The 20,148-nt window shown below is 35.8% G+C and overlaps 2 protein-coding genes across 2 annotated transcripts in view; one reads left to right on the forward strand and one right to left on the reverse strand.

Moving 5' to 3' along the window:
• Positions 1–2,609, forward strand: part of ABCA1 (ATP-binding cassette, sub-family A (ABC1), member 1) — a 149,520-nt gene extending 146,911 nt beyond the window's left edge. The window contains exon 51 of the mRNA XM_008587847.1: positions 47–2,609. The gene's annotated coding sequence lies outside the window, so the exon portion shown is untranslated. The remainder of the gene's footprint in view (positions 1–46) is intronic.
• Positions 2,610–8,874: 6,265 nt separating this feature from the next.
• The window catches only part of LOC103603357 (protein NipSnap homolog 3A-like), a 12,288-nt gene continuing 1,014 nt past the window's right edge, over positions 8,875–20,148 (reverse strand). Inside the window, exons 2-6 of the mRNA XM_008587848.1 lie at positions 17,185–17,395; positions 15,153–15,311; positions 13,483–13,632; positions 9,793–9,879; positions 8,875–9,702 (exon numbers count right to left, since the gene is read on the reverse strand). Coding sequence (XP_008586070.1) covers positions 9,626–9,702; positions 9,793–9,879; positions 13,483–13,632; positions 15,153–15,311; positions 17,185–17,395 — 684 coding nt within the window. The 3' untranslated portion in view covers positions 8,875–9,625. The remainder of the gene's footprint in view (positions 9,703–9,792; positions 9,880–13,482; positions 13,633–15,152; positions 15,312–17,184; positions 17,396–20,148) is intronic.

The following is a 20,148-nucleotide window of genomic DNA, read 5'->3' on the forward strand; positions in this document are numbered from 1 at the left end:
GTTCCATTGTTGCGTTGTCTTGTGCTTGGAGCCATGGATCTCCAGGGTCATCTTTCTGGGACTCTTTAAATATATTTAGATCCTGGTGAGAAGCAAAGACTCAGCAGCCAAACTGTTGGGGCTGCAAGCTGCTGAGGCCAGAGCATGGGATTAAAGAGACAGCATGTGCAAACTTAGGGAGGCCTGTGCCCATTTGTCCTGATTGTCTAACACGGTACACCACATCTCAAGATCTTTCTTATTTGACATAAGTGTAGTATTATTTCTGGCTTTTTGAATTAATCTAGAAAATGAAAAGATGGAGTTGTATTTCGACAAAAATCTTTGTACTTTTAATGTTATTTGTAATCTTAAATTCTGTCAGTGACTTCTGAAACCTTAGAATGGCCTCTTTGTAGAACCGTGTGGCATAGAGAGTATGGCCACACTGCCTTACTAGCTTTATTTTCTTATGTAAGTTTGTAGATCGCTCATCTGACTAGTGCCTACTGACTAGATAATAATGTGGTAGTCAAGATCTCATGACGTTATATTTGAGTTTCTTTATTATTTAGAATACTCTTAATCTCAGTTCATCAAGTACTTTGAGTGTATGCCATAGCTGAATGAGAATGTGTGTATGGATAGATATGGGGAGAAATTAAGTCTCAGAAGATTTCCTGTGCCATGTTATTCAGCTAACTGGTTTACAAACATAGTTTGTTTTGCTGAGGTTTTGAGAGCCCACTAAAAGAATATTGGGCAGCCTTCTTTTTTTTTTTTTTCCCAAATAGCAACAATGCAAAAGCCAAGAAAGTATAAAGGTCACAAGGTCAAACAATGAATTCTTTCACAGAGAAAACAGCTAGCTTGGAAACTTGTTGCACAATACCACTTGTGCTTATGGCATTTAACACCTTCAAATAACTGGCTTTGCAGATGCTAGACACCCCATTAAATCTCTGACAATCTCAATGTTTTCAGTCACTAACCTACCGTGAAAAGATAAAAACAGCAAATGCCCCCACATGGATTATTTTTCAGACTTTTTAACATAGATTTATATTTTTTAGTCAGAAAACACTTTTTAAAAATATTTCACTAATACTTGATTTCATCTCTCTTGAGACAAAATAAAAATATAAGAGAACTGCTGTTTGGTGAAGTTCAAGTGATCTTTCAATATGATTACTAATTTCTTAACTCCAAAGGTTTAAGATTTCAGATTGATTTCAAATTAATCTATATATTTTTTAAATTTACAGAATGTTGTTATATAGCTTATTGTAAAAAATGACTTTTAGAAATTAATGTCAACATCGTCTTCTAAAATGATAATGAAGGCATATTTCCAGTAACTATCGGCATGACATCATTATATTTTCCGTTACATTCAAAGATATAAAACTCATGGGATAATTTAGTTTCTCCCTAGTATTTCTCAAAATCAAATTTCTGTTGGCTTTCTCATTTCACTATAATCATGTTCTAATTCTTCATTATATTAAGTCCATGAGCAACTCCTTGCTTTAGTTACTCTGATCTAAGGCCGTATTTTAAAAAATCAAAAGGCGCACTGTGAACTATTTTGAAAAAATTACGTTTCAATATAGATTTAAAGGGTCTCCTCTGAAGCTAGAAACAATCTACAGTTACACACTGACTTCATTAATACTGTGTTACCTTTCAGACTATCCAAATAGTAATCTTTTAAATTTCCCTGTGTAAACCTAACTGTGGTAGAAATTTTTACCAACTCTATGCTCAGTCAAGTAAAATTTCTACATATTCCCTGTGGAAATGTAACAATGTGAGTTTCAGAATTTCTTAAAAGAAGTGCTCAAAAATTTCTGCTTTTGCATCTTTTGGACACTTTGTAAAACTTATTAATTAACTGTGACTATGAACAATACAAAAGAAAATAACCAACCCTCTACACATAAATGTCCAGCATAATTCATTGTTATAAAACAAACCAAACCTCAAACTACTGTATTTCAGTGTCTGTACTGAAAGCATATGCTTTGTGACTATTAAATGTTGCACATCATTCATTCACTGTATAGTAATCATTGACTAAAGGGATTCATTCACTGTATAGTAATCATTGACTAAAGGGATTTGTTGATTTGTTTTTTCTCGTGGTTGTATATATCAGGTAAAATTTTTTTCCAAAGAGCCATGTGTCATGTAATACTGAACCACTTTGATATTGAGATACTAGTTTGTACTCCTGTTACTATTTACCAGTAAAAATGTAATACTATGGTAATATTGCTCTAATTCTTTTCAAAATTGTTGCACCCCTTTTTATAGAATGCTTATATTTCCATAAGGATTAAGTATGCTATTATCCCTTCTTATACCCTAGGATGAAACTGTTTTTGTGCTTTTTATCATTGGCCCTCATTCCAAGCACTTTATGCTTTCTGTAATGGGATCTATTTTTGCACTGGAATATCTGAGAATTGCAAAACTAGACAAAAGTTTCACAATAAATTTCTAAGTTAAATCGTTTTCATTAAAAGGAAAAAAAAATTTTGTATTGTCAATAACTTTATATGAAGTATTAAAAAGGCATATTTCTATGTTGTAATGAGTCACAAAATAAAACTGTGACAGTTCTGGTCTGTACGAATTTCCTTTCATCCATCCATAGCACAACCATTACATAAGCAAGAAATGTCTCTAGAGGGGAAGCTATTTGGAACCAAAGTAAAAATTTTAGCAAAGTTCAAATGTCCTGTTAATCATAAAAGAGAACTGAGGGAATTACTTGAAAATACAAGAAAGGGTGTTTTGCACTTTGGTAATTCAGTTAAGATACTCAGTATCTGGTATTATGTTTGAGAGGTTTTTAGATAAGCTTATTCTGCTTAATGATTACAAAGATGCAGAGATCTCTGAAAATACTCTGCAGCTAAGTTTATTTAACAAAAACTTCACTTGGTATTGAGGAGGCTAAAAAGGCAATCTTCAGTGCTCTTTTGTTTATTCAACAAAAAATACAAGGACACAATGTGGCAAGTATACTGGCGAGGTGCTGGATGTGGTGGCAGGGGCAAGTATGCAGGAAGAGTAGAAAATGTGGGAAGAGAATTGATACTGAGGCTAATATCAGAGGTGCCTTCTTTTTCTCCTGTAATAAGAAGTGCTGTGCAGTCTACACACAAGTAGTGTTATGATGAGAAAATATGGATGTATTTTCCATATTCTGAGACGATTCTTCCTGAGCTATGAAAAAGACTTTTTTTATCTTGGTACTTGAAGAAGCCCTGTGAAACAGTCCTTTTTAGGCAGTACAAGAGTCTGGCTGTATATGTGACCTCTTCAGAATGGCAGGGATGATGTGATTCTGTGGCATGGATCTGACCTTTGTGTGCAAAAGACCTAGGCTTCCGGCGAGCCTAGATGCTTACTCAGCATCAGCATCACAACTTCATTCTCCTCTATTGAAGTAACATTATAGTGACTTTAATAAAATGGATACAAAACTATGTTTCTTTGTGAAAAATGACAAGGGAGAGGAAAAAAAACATTGAAAAATGAAAAGGTAGTTAATTTAGATAAAAATATAACTTGATCCATGAGTCTTGACCAAATCAGTTTTCTATCTAGAGAAAAGCCTATTTGAACTTTTCCATGTTCAAAAATCTCTGGGCCTTTGGAATGCCGATACATGCATTAAGTATGAAAAAGTGTAAGAGAAAACTAGCTCCCATTTTCAAGTATTTACTGCATAGGCAGGCACTTCATTTAGTCTTCCATTAATACCTGCCCTACGAGGTAAATAGTACCATTTTACATGAGTATATTGTAGCTCAGAGGATAAGGAAATTGTTCAATGCTGCAGGGCTAGTTAGGTGGCAGAGGGTTCTTTTTGTTGAAGGTAGGTATCAGTTAACATTGTCTTTCCCAAATCACTTTGCCATCATTATACGTTAATGTATATTTATTGAACTTTATTGTGTGCCAGATACTTTTTTAGGTTCTTGGAATACAAGTTGAAGAAAAGAGAATTCCTGCTCTAATGAATTTATATTTCAGTGGAGAAAGACAGTGGCCACTATTGTGGACAAACAAATCTAATACATTTAGGCAGTAATAAGAACTAGGAAGAAAATAAAACATGGTAATGGGATAACAATGGAGAGGAGTCAGATTCAGCCTAAGAAGTGACATTTAGACTCAGATCTGAATAAAACGAGCAGGAGAAATATTAGCAAGTGGGTGGGAAGAATATTCCTGGAAGAAAGAACACCTTGTGCAAAAGCCCCAAGTGGGAAAAAGCTTGGCATGTTAAGGGGAATAAAAGAGAATTCCAATGTCCCTGATGTGCAGTTAGTAAGGAAAGAGTGGTAGGGGATAGAATCAGAGAGATGGCAGGGACCAAATCTCATAGGGACTTGCCAGTGTTGTGAAAGTTTTTGGATTTTATTGTTAGTGCATTGAGGAGAGTTTTAAACAGGGTAGTGGTGTGATCTAATCTCTGTTTCACAAAGAATGCTGGCTACTATGGGGAGAAAGGGCAGTAGAGAGGCTAAGAGATGATCAATCTGCTGACAGGCTGCATTTAGGGGATGAGGGAAAGAGAGCTATCAAAATGACTTCTAGTTTGTGACCTGAACTAAGTAGATGTTTGTCTTAAAAATGCAGTTGGTATTTCAGTCTGGAGCTCAGAGGCAATGATAGAAGAGAAGATAAAAATGTGCAAGTCATCAGTAAACATATGGTAATTAAGCCTTGAGACTGAATGAGCATACCTAGAGAGTGAAGATAGAGAACATTCTTGAACTTGAGATCCTGAGACATTTAGAAGAGAAGCCAGCAAGTGCAACTGGCCAGTGTGGAGGAAAACCTGAAGAGGATAATGCCATACACTGAAGCACAGAGAATTAAGTGTTTCAGGAAGGTAGAAGTGGTCCATTATGTCCAACACTGCTAGGAAGATGAGTAAGCTAAAGGCAGAGAATGACCATTGAATTTGATAAGACAGAGATCCTTGGTGACCGGAAGAGTCATTTCAGCAGAGGGATGAGGATGCAGACCTAACTGAGGAGAGTTTTGCTTTAAAGAGAAGCAGGAAACAGGACAATCTCTGGCTTAGAAAACTTTAATTTGGATGTTTTTCTTGTCTGCTGTTAGTACAGACTGTATCTGGGCATCATCTCATCTTTCCTTTCTGATTTTTTTTGTTCCGTTTTTAATTCTTTCGGCATTTCCTCTGTCAGTAGCCTTAAACACACTCTGGCTCATTCAACATTACCACTCAGTTGTCCTTTCAGTGCAGAAGCCTATGATACAAAACTGTGCATTTCTCCTCATCAACTGTCAAAAAGCTCATTCTGTCAAATGCCCAAACTTCCTTTACCTAATGGTCCTGAGCCAAGTTGCTTCCACTAAAGAAAACCATTTTCTCCTCCTAGGGGGAATGTGCTTTTTCAAGAAGATGCTTAGAGAGAGGGCATTCTAAAGTTATGAAAGAGGTCTCTCTAATGAGAGTAACACTTCTCCCAATATACTTCAGATTAACACTACTTTGATGACTTCAGTTACCACAATGGTCATGTTCCTAGGGTTTGTTCAGTAGGTTAAGAGCTGATGCTGAGAATGAAGTACAGGTTTGAGTCTACAAGTATGGTTTGCTTATCTTTTGGGAGTTATGTGGCAGGGGGTGGAACAAGACCAGATTAGTGGCATATCTGATTCTTTTCCTGGACATACAATTCAAAAATCTTCACAGTCTGTAATAGTAACTTATAACCAACAGGCAATAGTATTACTTTTATTTATTGATGGCACCCACAGCCAGAACTTCTACTGAGTCATTCACTGTGTCTTCCAGGGACACTTTCCAACAGGTTGAAAAGACACCTCCAATAAGAGTCACATATCCTACTATTAATAGAGGTGCAATATAACGTGTGGAGGAATGATGGACTTAAAAAAAAAACAAACCACAAAAGATCTCATATGTTAATTCATTCAACAAATAGTCAGGGCTTACAATATGCTAGGCACTGGTGATATTACAATGATTAAAAAAAATAACTCTGCTGTCATGGAATTTGGTTTCTAATGGGAGGGGATATAAAATTGTCACGCTATTTTTACCTGCCAGTAATCCTGCATCAACTGGGCCAATTGTGAAGCTAGGGCTGGGTCTGGAGCTCACAGACCCCTCAAGCCCATTGTCCAGACTGGATCACAAACCCTTCACATGCCAGGTTGGGTCACCAAACCCATCACACACAGGTCTATGAGCTAGGTAACCGGCAAACAGGTCCTCGGAAGCTGCAGGCTGGAAAGCATAGCTGTGTGGAATGGCGGCCGCCCGAGGCAGTAGTCAGCCAAGGTGGTGGTGCTGCGCAGGTGCACTAACTCCACCCACACACAACCTGCCCATAAAGAATGCTGCACCACACCCAACCTGCCCAGAGGCGAGGGAGCCTGACAAAACTATTCTATTTTCCCCCAAAAAATAAATTATATTTAAATAAAATATTAATTATGGTGATAAGTGACATAGGGAAACACAAAACAGTGCAGAGGGATAGTGTTTTAGTCAGTTCAGGGTGGCTTTAAACAACAAACATTTATTTCTCATAGTACTAGAGGCTAGGAAGTCTTGGATCAGGATGCCAGTATGATTGGGTTCTGATGAAGGCCCTCTTTCTAGTTTTTTTCACATGGTGCAGAGAAAGAGACAGCTTAGGCCTCTTTATCCCCTTCTAAGGGAACCAATTCTATCATTGAGGCTCCACCCTCATAACCTCTTCTAAACCTAATAACCTCCCAAAAGCCTCACCTACAAATACTATCACATTGAGGATTAAAGCGTCAACACATGCATATGAATTTCAGGGGGACAAAAACATTCAGTCCACAGCAGATAGGGACCATTGTAGAAGGGGACTGCAATTTTAATAGGGTGTTCAGGGAAGGCCTCATGGGGCTTTTGGGTAAAGACCTCAAGGAAGTGTGGAAATAATCTATGCATATGCGTATCTAGAGAAGAGCATTCCAGGCAGGGGGGAATAGACCCTGAGGCAAGAGTACCTTTAGTGGGTTTAAGAAAAGCCTCTTAGTCCAGGTCTGGAGCTGAGGGAGAAGAGTAGATGTGGTGAAAGATAACTGAGGACAGACAATTTAAGGACCTATAGGTCACAGTTAAGGGCTTGGATAATTACTCCGAGTGAGATAGAAATGTGGGGCTGGGGTGGAAAGAGGAATGATATGATCTGGCATATGTTTTAGATTATTCTGGCTGCTGTGTTGAAAACTGACTGGGATGGGGGCAGAGGGAGCAAGGGCAGGAGATAAAGTTAAGAGCCTTTCCCCCAAATACAGATGATGATTGGCTTGAACTAGGATGGTGTCTATAGGGTTATGAAATAATCAAATTCTGGATATTTAGGATTTGCTAACAGATACATAATGGGTTATGACAGAAAAGAAGACATTAAGAATGACTCTGAGGTTTGTGGCCTGAGCAAATGGAAAGATAAAGTTGCTATTAACAGAGATACGGCTGCTGGGTAAAGATCAAGAGGTCAGCTTTGGACGTGTAAGGTGTGAGATTTCTAATAGACATTTAGGTGGAGTTGTTGAGAAATCATTTGGATAAGGTGAGCCTGGAATTCAGAGAAGAGGTGTGGACTGGAAGAGCTATTTGCATACAGATGGTATTTGAAGCCATAAGACTGGGGAGACAAGGTAGGGAGGGAATATGAATAGAAAAAAGAAGAGATCCAAGGAATCAGTGCTAGAATACTACAACACCGAAGGTCAGGGAGACAGGGTGGACCCTAGGAGACATTAATGAGCAAAGAAAGTGTAGTAAGTGTTTTGGAGAAAGGAAGAAAGTGTTTCCAGAAGAAAGGAGAAGTCAAATGCTAACAGATCAAGTAAAATGTGGAATGGGAAATGAATTCGATAAGAGCAATTTGGCTGGTGTGGCTATTAGAGGATGCCTAGGACAGAATGGGAGGGCAGAAAAGAGAAGCAGGAAGTATGGACTACTCTTCTGAGCCATGCTGTGAAAAAAAGGAGGGGGGATATTTTTATTTTTCATATTTTTTAAAGATGGAAAAACTAATAGCGTATTTTTACTGAGAAGAAGGACCCAGCTGAGAGGGGAAAATCTGTGGCTTCGGGAGACAAAAAGAACTGCTGGAGCCACATCCTTCAATATGGGTGTGGAGGGGTTTGTCTTTGCTTGGAGCATGGACCCTTGATCCACAGTTAAGAGGAGAAAAGAGGGTATACAAGCTTGGTTGCAGAAAGTGTGTAGATTTGGGGGTGGGAACTTGAGCAGTCTCTTTTGATTGTTTTTATTTTATCAGTGAAGAAAAAGGGTCATTAGCTAAGAATGAAGATGGGGGAGTAGGTGTTGGAAATCATCTAAGAGAATGGAAGAATAAATGAACTAGAGAAAAATAGAATGCTATGATATGAACCTGTATGTGTAAATTACTTTCCTCTTCATATTAGGCCACCTTGGAAAGCAAATCTCTGTCATCTTAAAGTTTTGGAAAAAGTCACAGTCCACTTGGAGCTAAGTATGAAGAAAAAGGTACATGATTTACATCAAGTAAAATAATATAGATGTAAATATAGAACATCAAGAGAGCTTGTAGTACTAAACCTAGTTTTAAAAGGTAGAGGCATCAAGCAAAATGGAAATTAAAGATCTTTCAAGGAAAACCACAGAACACCTATGGCACTACTAAAGAAATCCTCTATCTGTAGTTACTAGCATGCTATTTTCCAGATGTAACTTAACATTTACAGTAGAGTTGGTAAATTATTACTGTGTCATCACTCTATAGCAACAAAGTAAGGGCTCCAGAGAAAAGGATATATAAATATAAAATGCAAATTTAAAAAATCAGAATGGATATATAGGCTTTTATTAGAGCAAGCATTTCTATAACCATAAAGATCTCTTTAAAACAAATAAATGTCCTCAGATCTTTGTTAAATAGTGATCCAAAATGAAGTAAAAATTCGTAAAATTAATTTCAAATGAATACATTTCAGCATATAAACCAACAAGTCTTCTTCAGATTTTTAATGACATGACCTAATTACATTACTTTCCAAGTTAGAGTGAAAATATTTGATGTGAAAATCATAATTAATACAGATGACACATGTGATACTGTACTTTTCCAGAGTAAAGAAATATATTTGATCTGGTATTTTTATAAATCTCATTTGATATCACAAAATAAACTTTACTTGGCACAAAAATTTTTAAACCTCAGAAAAAACAGACATGATAAAAAGATATTGTATATAAATAACTTAGAAATATTGTCAGGTAAGGACATGTAAAATCATTATTTGAATATAAGAATATGCTATAAAGCACAGTTATCAGATACAGAAGAAGAGTTGTTCTAAAACGAATCAAGATCATGAAGTAGTGACGATTTCTAATGTACAATAAATAAATGAACAAAACTATGTTCTGAAGTGGTGGGAATAAAATACAGACAGAGGCTGCTTTCAAAAACTCAATAAACACAGCAAATTAACTTACCACCTCCTGCAAATAAAAGTGAGAACATCTTGGGAGAATGTAAGCATCATTAGCAGACACATTTTACACCAGTTAATGAAATGGTAGTTCAGTAGATAATTACTTCAATGGTGAAAATGACGCAGGGATCAGAAGCATATTCTGCTGAGACACTAGGTACTTGACACTTTCCCGAACTGGAAAAACATTTCATAAAAAGGCATATAGAGTTATTGACTGAATCAAATTTGTTCTAAAAATAATTCTTGCCTAGTGAAACAGCTTACCAGCCGCCACAACTCTGGGATCCTCATGAGACTGATGTCTTCCAGCTGCTCGACTATCAGCACTCTCATTCCACCAAAGAACATGAACTGCAGAATAAACCAGAGAAAGTTTCTGAAGATTATGGCATTAACAAATAAGAAATACAGAAAATGAACCAGAAATATTCCTTAAATCAATATTTAAATATTTATGTCTAAATATTTACGATTAAATATTATGATTTAAATATTCTTTAAATCAAAATAGTGATATCAAAAAAGTAAAACTAAATATGATAGCAATAAGATTTCAGAATGGTCAGAGATATGGGAGAAAAATTTATAAATTAATCAATCTTACTGGAAACAGAAGGCTGAAGAGGGGAAGTAAAGTAACACAGCTAAAGATACATAAGACTAGATTCAGATTTCATGACTTCCTACTGTTTTATTATTATTAAAAAGCAGATTATAAAACATTGTGTTTACAGTAGAAAATTTAGATGATACACATCAAGAAGTAAATAAAAATCAGCGTAATCTTAACTACCTAGATAAATTTCTATTAATATACGTTGTATTTCCTTTTAAAAAAAATGAGTATACCAAATTAGATCTACTGTATATTATGCTTAGTAACAGATTTTAAAAAATGAATAAGATGAGAATTTTCTATGTCAACATTAATTTTTAAATGGCTATATGAAATTTTATAATTAAAATTTACTGTATTTTAGCTGTACAGATTTTGAAAAAATTCAGATAGATAAAAGGAGAAAGTAAGAACCATTTCTAATCTTACCACACCAAAATAACCGCTTTTCTATTTTGGTGTATTGTTTCCATATTTATATAGATGTATGTATTTTTATATATGTTTACACATTTGTATACGCATAGCATATATGCTTATGCTTAATAATACATGTGATATATATGATGTATGTGTTTATCTAATTGCATATTACAAGTATATTTATTACATAAATAGGGTCACACTACATTGTTTCCAGTGTTTCCTTACTGTAAACAAAGTGGGCATAAACTTCATTACAGCAGCACCTACATATATACCAATAATAATTACAATGTCCACGACAACTACTAGTAACACTTATTGGGTGCTCACTTTGTGCCAGGCCTGGTTTTAAGCATTTTTTGTGAATTAACTCATTTAGTCCTCATAATCATCTACATGGAAGATTATCATCATCATCATTTTACGGGGGAGGAAACTAAGGCACAGTGAGGTGAAGCAACTTACCCAACCCAAGGCCACAGAATTAGTAAGTAGTGGACCTAGGATTTAAACCCAGGCAGTCTAGATATGACTATTTCCTTAATAGCAACTTCTAAAATTTAAACTGAAAGAACTAAAGAACATATTTTATATACAGATATACTTACATAGATACAGTATATATATTATACAATGTCCTCCAGAAATGAGGTGCTGATTTATACATGAGCATATTACTATTCTTCCAGCACACTGAGAATTAAGATTAAAAAGTGTATATACACATATTTTCAGTAGTTTTTTTCTTATAAAAGTTGTACATGTACAGCATAGAAAATTAAAACAGAGACTTAAAAAACTTTAATCTTTTGCCTTAAGTATTACTACTATATATTTTATATTCTTTCAAATTTCTTTCCTATATAACTAAATATACCTACATACGTAAACATCCATGCATATTTGTATTTCCTAGAAGTAATACTGGCAAAAACAATTAAAAATATTAAAGTTTTTCATTTATATTGCCAAATTTTTGAAAAGAAAATATTATGCCAATATGAATCACACACAGTAAACAAGTACTTAATTTTTCTCTAACACTATATCTATATAAGTATGTCTTTGCTAGGTGAAAAATGGTACCTCATTATTGTTTGAATCTGAATCTGCTTTTTCTTTTAATATATTTAGTAGCCATTAGTATGTCTAACTTTGCATAAGTTTTCATTTTTGTTTTTGCTTTTGAATTTCATTTATGATGATCTGGGGTATGCAGAAATATTGAGCCTTTGTAAAATAAAATCATCAACTTTTTTTCCCTTCATCATTTTTTCATTTACTTTTTTGCTTAGAAATATAGTACCCATCTATATTATTAAATAAATTCATCTATGTTTCATTTTAATAATTTTTTAACTTCAACTTTTTTTTTTTTTTTTTTTTGGTCTTTTTTTGTCTTTTTCCGTGTACGGATCGCAACCCTCAGTGTTGCCCCTGCACCGGACCAGGGACCGGCAACGGGATCACAACCCTTGGCGCTGCCCCCGCGCCTCGCTCAGCCAGTGAGCGGGAACCGGTCTGTATGTGGGATCCGAACCCTTGGGCGGGAGCGCCGCCGCGCTTCCCAAGCGGTGCACCTATCCAGTGCACCATCGGGCCAGCCCTTAACTTCAACTTTTTACATGGAATCTATAATCCATTTAAATTTTATTTTAGCATATGGTATGAAACAGACATCTAATAATTTTCATAACTTTTCTCCTCTTCATGTATTTTCCAAGTTGAAAATATATTTTTCTTGTATCATTTGATTACTTTCTTCTGATATATTACTAAAAATTGAATTTCTAGGCAAAGATCAAGAACTCAGCTTTGAACATGTTAGGTGTAAAATGTCCACTGAACATTCAAGGAGGGATGTTGAGGAGACAACAAGATATAATGAGTCTTTCAAATATTTTATTAGCTATTTTTAGTCATTTATTCTTCCACATGAATTTTACACACATTTTTTAGAGTTTGCCACAAAAAACTCTCTGAAATTCTCACTGCAATTACTTTCAAATTTAAAAGTTAAATGCTCCAAATACGTGTTTGATTAAATAAAGTCAGTCTATCTATCTATATATCCATGCTGGAGTGTTATGAAGTTATTACCAACCATGCATATGCATTGTTTTTAACCTGTTTATATCTACCAAAATTTTGGTCTTAGTATTCCTATATCATTTATGTATGTATAATGACATATATATATACATATATAAATGACATACGAATATGAAGACCAAAATGTTAACAGTATTATCTTGAAGTAATGGGAAATAGGTAATTTTTTTTTTCCTTTGGCTTGTCCATGTTTTTACCTTTTGTAAAAAAAATATATATTACATTTTCATTCAGAAACAAATCTCTGCCGGCCCGGTGGCGCACTGTTACAGTGCGCCGCTTGGGAGTGCGGTGGCGCTCCCGCCGAGGGTTCGGATCCCACATACAGACCGGCAGCTCACTGGCTGAGCGAGGTGCGGGAGCAACACCGAGGGTTGCGATCCCGTTGCCGGTCCCGGTCCTGTACGGGCGCGACACTGAGGGTTGCGATCCGTTGCCGGTCACGAAAAAAGACAAAAAGGAAAATAAAAAAAAGAAACAAATCTCTCTACCCCACCTAGTGTTACTTTTAGAAAATCAATAAAAATATATAGGGGGGAAAAGATTAAAAGAATAATATTTTCTGGAGAATCCTTCCAGTTTTTAAATTTGATTATTTTTATGTATCACAGAAAACAGCAGTTCAGCATTTGAAAAAGGCTTCATAAGGTATTAGCATTAAAATAAAAAGACAAAAAACTAAACATTTGGCAATAAAAATTAAAACAGACAGCATAATGAAAAAGAGAAACAAATTGACCCAAGAAACTTAGTAGATCACTAATATACATTGTAATTTCATAGAAAAAATGGACACGTACCTCTGTTGAGTGCTCCATATTCTGTGTGAAAAACACCCACTAGTTTTGTGTAGCCTAGATGAAGATGGGCATTGATTGCCCTTTTAAATGCATCACCCCACAGAGCTGGCCCACCAGGTTTCATCTCAAAAATAGTCAGTTCATAGACTCCTAGAATAGGAAGAAAAAGAATTACTTAACAGAAGATATTCAAGCAATTTTTAATCAGGTTTGTTGGGTTCCAGTGGAAGGCTAATCTGCATATACAGATATATATTTGGAGAACTACCCATATATACATACTTATTTAGTCATATTTATTAATTCTTTGATTATTTTTCCTTGCTTTTATGTTTAGAAAGTCCTTGTCCATGTTTAAGGGTCAGTTGTTAAGATTAATCTTAATCACAGAGAAGAAAAGGAAAATAGACTAGAAGCTAAAAGTTATTATCTAAAATATTTTTAATCTGTAAAAATTTGTTGATTAAACAGATAGTGAGAATTTATAATGAAATAAGATTTTCAAGCTGCTCAAGTCAACACAATTAGGAAATAAATATAGTCTGATCCCCTATATTTCCCTCTTCTTTTCAAGTTTGGGAGGAAATACTTTTTGTTTTGTGTAATTCACCCTACAGGAGTCCATTTCTAACAGGAATAGCAAGCAAACAGTTAACCTGACATCAAGCAAAAATTAACCTGAAGTTATGTCAAGCTTTTAACTAAAAAAAAAAAAAAAAGACATCCTGAATCCTGAAGGAGATGGTCTTATTGTTCCAAAATATCCAGGTAAATGTTTGAAAAGCCTTTCAACTTCTGGTCAGAAGTATGGCATGCGTGGAGAGAAAGAAACTGGAGGACAAATATATTAGACAAGAAAAATTTAAAAAGTACAATGTTACTAATTACAAACAACATAGAGGAAGAGGTCTGATGCTGACCAAGATATCAATTATTTTATTGAGATAGGGCTAAAAGCTGATGGGAGTTTTAAGGGCATTAGAATCCAAAAAAGACTTTCCAAATCTCTCATAATATAAAGTTAAGTTTATGGAAAAAATAAAATAAAATTTAAATTAATTTGTGCTTTTCTAATCTGCCCTAAGTTTAAAAGTAAATTGAGGTAATTATTTCCTTAAGTGAGCAAGAAGTAAAATCAGCAATAAGACAAATCTTAAGGAATTATTTTCAAACTGAGAAATGAGAAAGAGGAAGATGAAACTTAAACTACAGTAATACAGCTGAACAGTATAAGTTAATTCATTCCCTCCAAAAAGGCTACAAGCAAAGATATACTTAATGATTTAAGATTAGCTGAAAGTGTGAAAAAAATACTTTTATATTTAAAAGTTTACATTATTTTAAAACTCTGACAAAATTTCATAAACAACCCCTTACTTACCTATTCCTGTTTTCCTTTCTCCCAATCCCCACTTCTCCACATTTACTGGCCATGTCAACTTTTTATATAATACAACTAAACTTCAAGAGTAAAATCTCAATTTGGAAATGCCCATTGTTTTAAGGATAAGCAGAGATCTCAAATTCATTTTTATCTCCATACTCGACATATATTCATATATAAAACAAAGAATTAATTTTATTTTTTTCCCCATGGAACTTTGGTCTTTATAGCTTTTGATCTTTAATATTTTACTCATTAAAGCTCAAAGTGACTAGGAAGGACTTACCTTCTTTTGGAGGTTTTTCTAATTTGCACCATGGTACAAGATATGTAATCTCACTCTCCTGTTTATCAATGAGAGCCAAATTTGGAATAAGAGTTTGTTCTTGCCATTCCTTATTTTTGGCTAAGGCTTTCCGAACTTCACTTCGATGAGCAAAATTATCTGTGGGAAGAAAAAAATTAAGAAAAATAAAAATTTTTGATTTAAAATCAACTATATTTTTACTTAGATTTCATTCAATTCAGCAAACATTCACCAGTGCCATATAGGATCCCTGTGTTATGTCATTGGAGATGCCAGTATACATAGATATAACTGTTCTCAAGTTATTCATGGTCTAAAATGGGAGTAGAAATGTAAAGAACAAACTGTAATGTCATATGGTGGGCTTTATAGGATCTACCACATGCCATATAGGATCCCTGTGTTATGTCATTGGAGATGCCAGTATACATAGATATAACTGTTCTCAAGTTATTCATGGTCTAAAACGGGAGTAGAAATGTAAAGAACAAACTGTAATGTCATATGGTGGGCTTTATAGGATCTACCACTTTAGCAGGAAGTTGTATGAATTATGAGGTAAGTTATTGAATCTTTCTGTGCCTCAGTTTCTTACTCTGTGAAATGGGGATAACATAACATCTCCTTCTAGGGATGTTGTGAGGATTAAATGAATTAATGCATGAAAAGAGATTAGAACAGTGTTTGACACCTTAGTTACTACTCAATATGTATACGTTAACTATTCTTATCAATTAATTGAGGCACTTAACGTATAGTGCTGGTTTAGAGAAAGACTAGTTTTCTTTGGTGATCGTAGAGGTGGGTGATCAGGTCAAGGTACATCTCAAACCAAATGTAACATATTGTCCACCATTCTTTTTACTCAGCACTTATGTCTCTTCTAAGTTACCCAAACGGATATATACATACGATTACCAATGTACAGGCATAGTGCAATATTTATTTTTAGGCCCTAAGGCTAGTGGTAAAAGAATTTTACATGATTTATACTGGGGAGAAGGAAGAACACCTATCTAGAAACTTATAAGGACTTTATTAGCAGTTTTTCTAATAAGACATGACTCAACTTGTGGTATGTATAAAGCACAACTACGTTTTAATGGGGCTTATTTTATTATAACAGGGAAAAAACCCTAAAGAAGTATAGAATGGTAAGTATAGAATGAACACTTTTCATATTACTTTACTCAAAATTATTTATGACTATTCACTTTGGACACTGGTCACTAAACACTAAATGAAATTGTTAAAAGTTCTTTGGATATCATTAAGTCCTGATTTGGACTGGTAAGAATAGACACTGGAGTAACAAAAACTCTGGGGATTCTTACTTGTTCTCCTTCCTCTAGTAAACCAGGGGTGGGTCAGCTTCAATATGTCAAGAACTATCACTGATTCTTTTCCTTTAACTCCTTAGAGCAGCTACAACTACTAGTAGTGAATTCCTTGAAACTCTGAGGTGCAGAAATAAAACAAAAGTGGTCTCTAAACATTATAGAATTAATTAAATCTCAGAGTTCGGTGAGACTTAAAAGCTAACTATCACTCCCTATCAACATCCATTTTCATAAAGTCTCTAAATGTTTGAATTATTTCTGTTAAAATGCTGATATCCAGCTCCAGCTTTAATAATAAGAAAAGATACTTCTCTCTTCCTTTTGTGACGTTCACCCACCTGAGTTTCTCCAATCACTGCTTTAAATTTTTCATAAATCATCTTTATAATAAACCATTCTAAAATTTTTCTGAGAATTAAAGTCTAGTTCATAATTTTAAGATTTGAAATGTGAGACTCCACATGTTCTCATTTATGAAAACATAAGAATTCGAGCAAGTGAGTATTAGAGGTGTACTACTGGGAAGAGTAATCACTGAATTTATTTAGGTTTTGCTTTTTAAAGTTTTACTTAACCTGTGTGTATTTACAGTAATATAGATTCAAGAGCTAAGTTTGTTACATCTAACAGAATGAAAACTGTACTCAACGTGTAAGCTAGATGACTCATACCATACTTCCAAATATGAAACACTTTATTCAGTCTGCCTCCAAATTCTACACTCCAACATCCAACCAATTCAGAGTGAGCTGTCCGAAGATAAATGTTTTTCTTAACATTTTCCAGGAACTCATTCATCTTTGAAGGTTTAAGACAATAGGTACGAAATTCATAGAATGTTCCATCGTATTGTCTGGGGCCTGTGGCAAAAGATGAGCACACCTGAAAAAAGATAAGGCAAATTTAAATATTTGGGGGAAGGTAGTATTTATCATATTATATTACAACCAAATCTGAGTCTGGAAACAAGGGACACTCAATAGACTCATAATCTATATCTCTACTTCCTTCTCTTGTCAACTCTCCAGACATGTATTTAGGTAGAGATGTCAATAAAGATAAGTACTCTTAAATATGCTGAACATATAGCTATTGTTTCCTAGCAGAGATTCACCTTTAGCCACTTTTTCATGAGAAGTTGCTCCTAAAAAGGCACTGTGGTCTTAATAAAATTCCTTAACCCAATAACTACAATCAGGATTCTCATAAATTTACAAGTTTTCCCTTATTTAGCCAATATACCATTTTAGTTAATGTATATAACATCATGCATTTAAAAGAGCTTTATAAAATATGTATCTCTTTTGGCAGGCACAATGAAAATATGTTTACTAGCAGAAAACTCTTTTTTAGGTTCTTAAAAAAATGAGAATGGATATTCAGGTCAAAGAATTTCCTAAATCCAATGAAGACCTCTGGTCAAAAACAGGACTTGAATGTAAATAAAGCAAAAGGAATCTATGACCTATGCAACTGCATGATACGGTGATAGACTATAGACTGCTAGAAAAGGGAAAAATCAACAAGTGAGAATTTTCTTAATTATTGCTTCTAATTACAGATGCAAAGTGAAAAAGGTCAGTTAATGTACTCAACTTTACCAGGTTGATGGAAATAGCCCATAAGAACCACTATTTCCCTTTGTAATAGTCACAAGCTTACTATGTAAACTTCTGTTGTAATTTGGTCCTCTAAGTCTGAGTGAAGTTAACTTTCTTTTTTTTTTTTTCCTTTTTGTCTCTTTTTTACTGACCGGTAATGGGATCGCAACCCTCGGTGTTGCGCCCGCACCGCGCTCAGCCAGTGAGCAGGAACCGGTCTCCACATGGGATCCGAACCCTCGGTGGGAGCGCCACCGCGCTCTCAAGCGGCGCACTCTCCAGTGCGCCACCGGGCTGGCCGAAGTTAACTTTCAATAGCAAATTCCCTGACAGATATTACCTGCTGTATATGTATATATATATATGAATATATAAATATACATGTATATACACATATATACATCAACTCATATGGTATTCTAGTATAAAAACCCATTTAATGTAGGTTTGGTTAGTATGTGCCAACTTCCTAACACTGAGAAATCAAAAACTGAATGAAAACAGTTTTGCTGATATATTTTTGGTTACAGCACACAATTGTCTATGTATTTTATTTAGTTGTATGTAATGTCTTAATTATAATTTTCTGTCTTGAGTTCATTCCATTCATGTACACCAACTTTTGTCCTTAGTCCTCAAGTGTCTAAGATTGCTTGGAAAACAGTTATTCACATCAAAAATAACTGCACCTATCTCTTCTTTTGATGGACATTCTTTTGGGGTCAATTTAACCAAACTCTAACACAGAATGTTATAAAAATAAACTGCTTAGTATCTATAGTTTAAAAAATATTATAAATAAAATATAAATATATATTTATAAGATAATGAGCCAGTGGGGGTATTTGTTACAATTGTTTTTTAGTTGAATTTCAGGGATTTGTATTTGGAGAACAGGTGGCTTATTAATTTTCCCAGTAGAAATACGAAGGTGTCTCAAAAAGTTTATGAAAAGATTCGCATTATCTTTTAATTTTATTTTTCCAGGAACTTTTTGAAGTTCTCTAGTACCACAGGGAAGCTCAGGGAAAGGTTAACTGCAGTGAGAGGGGAGTGGTGTGTTGGGGGTGGGTGGGCAGTGAGGAAATGTCTGTTGCAAGCAGACGGTAACTATGCTGGGGGGAAATCATAACTGATTCACGCTCCCTTAACTCCAGTTCGCAATAATTCCCGCCAGCAATGACTTCCAATTCTCTCGTACGAGAACAATTGGTATAAATGTAATAAGTCAAAGCTGAGATAAAGTTGTAAGAAAATAACTGTTGGCCCTGCCCACTAGACAAGGAATTAGAAGGATAAAGACTGCGTTGTTCATCTTGGGTGTACAGGCATTAATGGCTCTTCTTCAGTGTTCACCAGAAAGCCTGTCACTAGAATAGGTGAACCTCCTTCCTAACCTGCCCATTGGGAAAGGAGTAAAACCCTAAACTTCGAAAGGAAAATAAATCTCTGCGTTAGATCCACAGAATCGGTCAATGCCCGACAGTTAAGGTTCAGTCACAGGCTCCATTTGGTACATTTCTCATCCCCGGTTAAGTTTGTTATCGTCACGCGTGCTCGGAGGCTCCGGACCCCGTCTGGCTTGGAGACCAACCGCAGGAGACGGGGGCGGCTGGGCAGGAGCCTACCCTTCCGGGCCGGATCCTGCCCCACCCGGGCCCTGGGGCTGCTCTTCAAGGATCTCAGCAAAACGCTCAGAGGTTGAGCATTTCGTTTAAAAAGGGAAGCCTGCTGCAAGCGGCTGGTTGGCCTTTTCCTCCTCCCACCTTCAGTCTGGAGGGAGCGGTGGCGTGGAAAACCACACATTGACAGGAGGCCCGACAGCGCCTGGCGAGGCCCTGCGACAACGTGGCGAGCGCTCCCAGAGCCGCTGCCGCCTGACACCCAGGCCAGAAGAGCCCTCTGTTCGCAGCGTGCCTTCCCCTAGCGGCGCCCTTCTTCCTAACAAGCGACCAGGGTACCCAGCCTCAGGGGGACTCCGGGGCTCCCACTAGAACCCGGGCTGCGGTGCGAGCCTCAGGCCCAGGCGGCGCA

This window comes from Galeopterus variegatus, unplaced genomic scaffold (assembly GCF_000696425.1).
Source record: "Galeopterus variegatus unplaced genomic scaffold, G_variegatus-3.0.2 Scaffold4570, whole genome shotgun sequence".
Classification (NCBI taxonomy): Eukaryota; Metazoa; Chordata; class Mammalia; order Dermoptera; family Cynocephalidae; genus Galeopterus; species Galeopterus variegatus.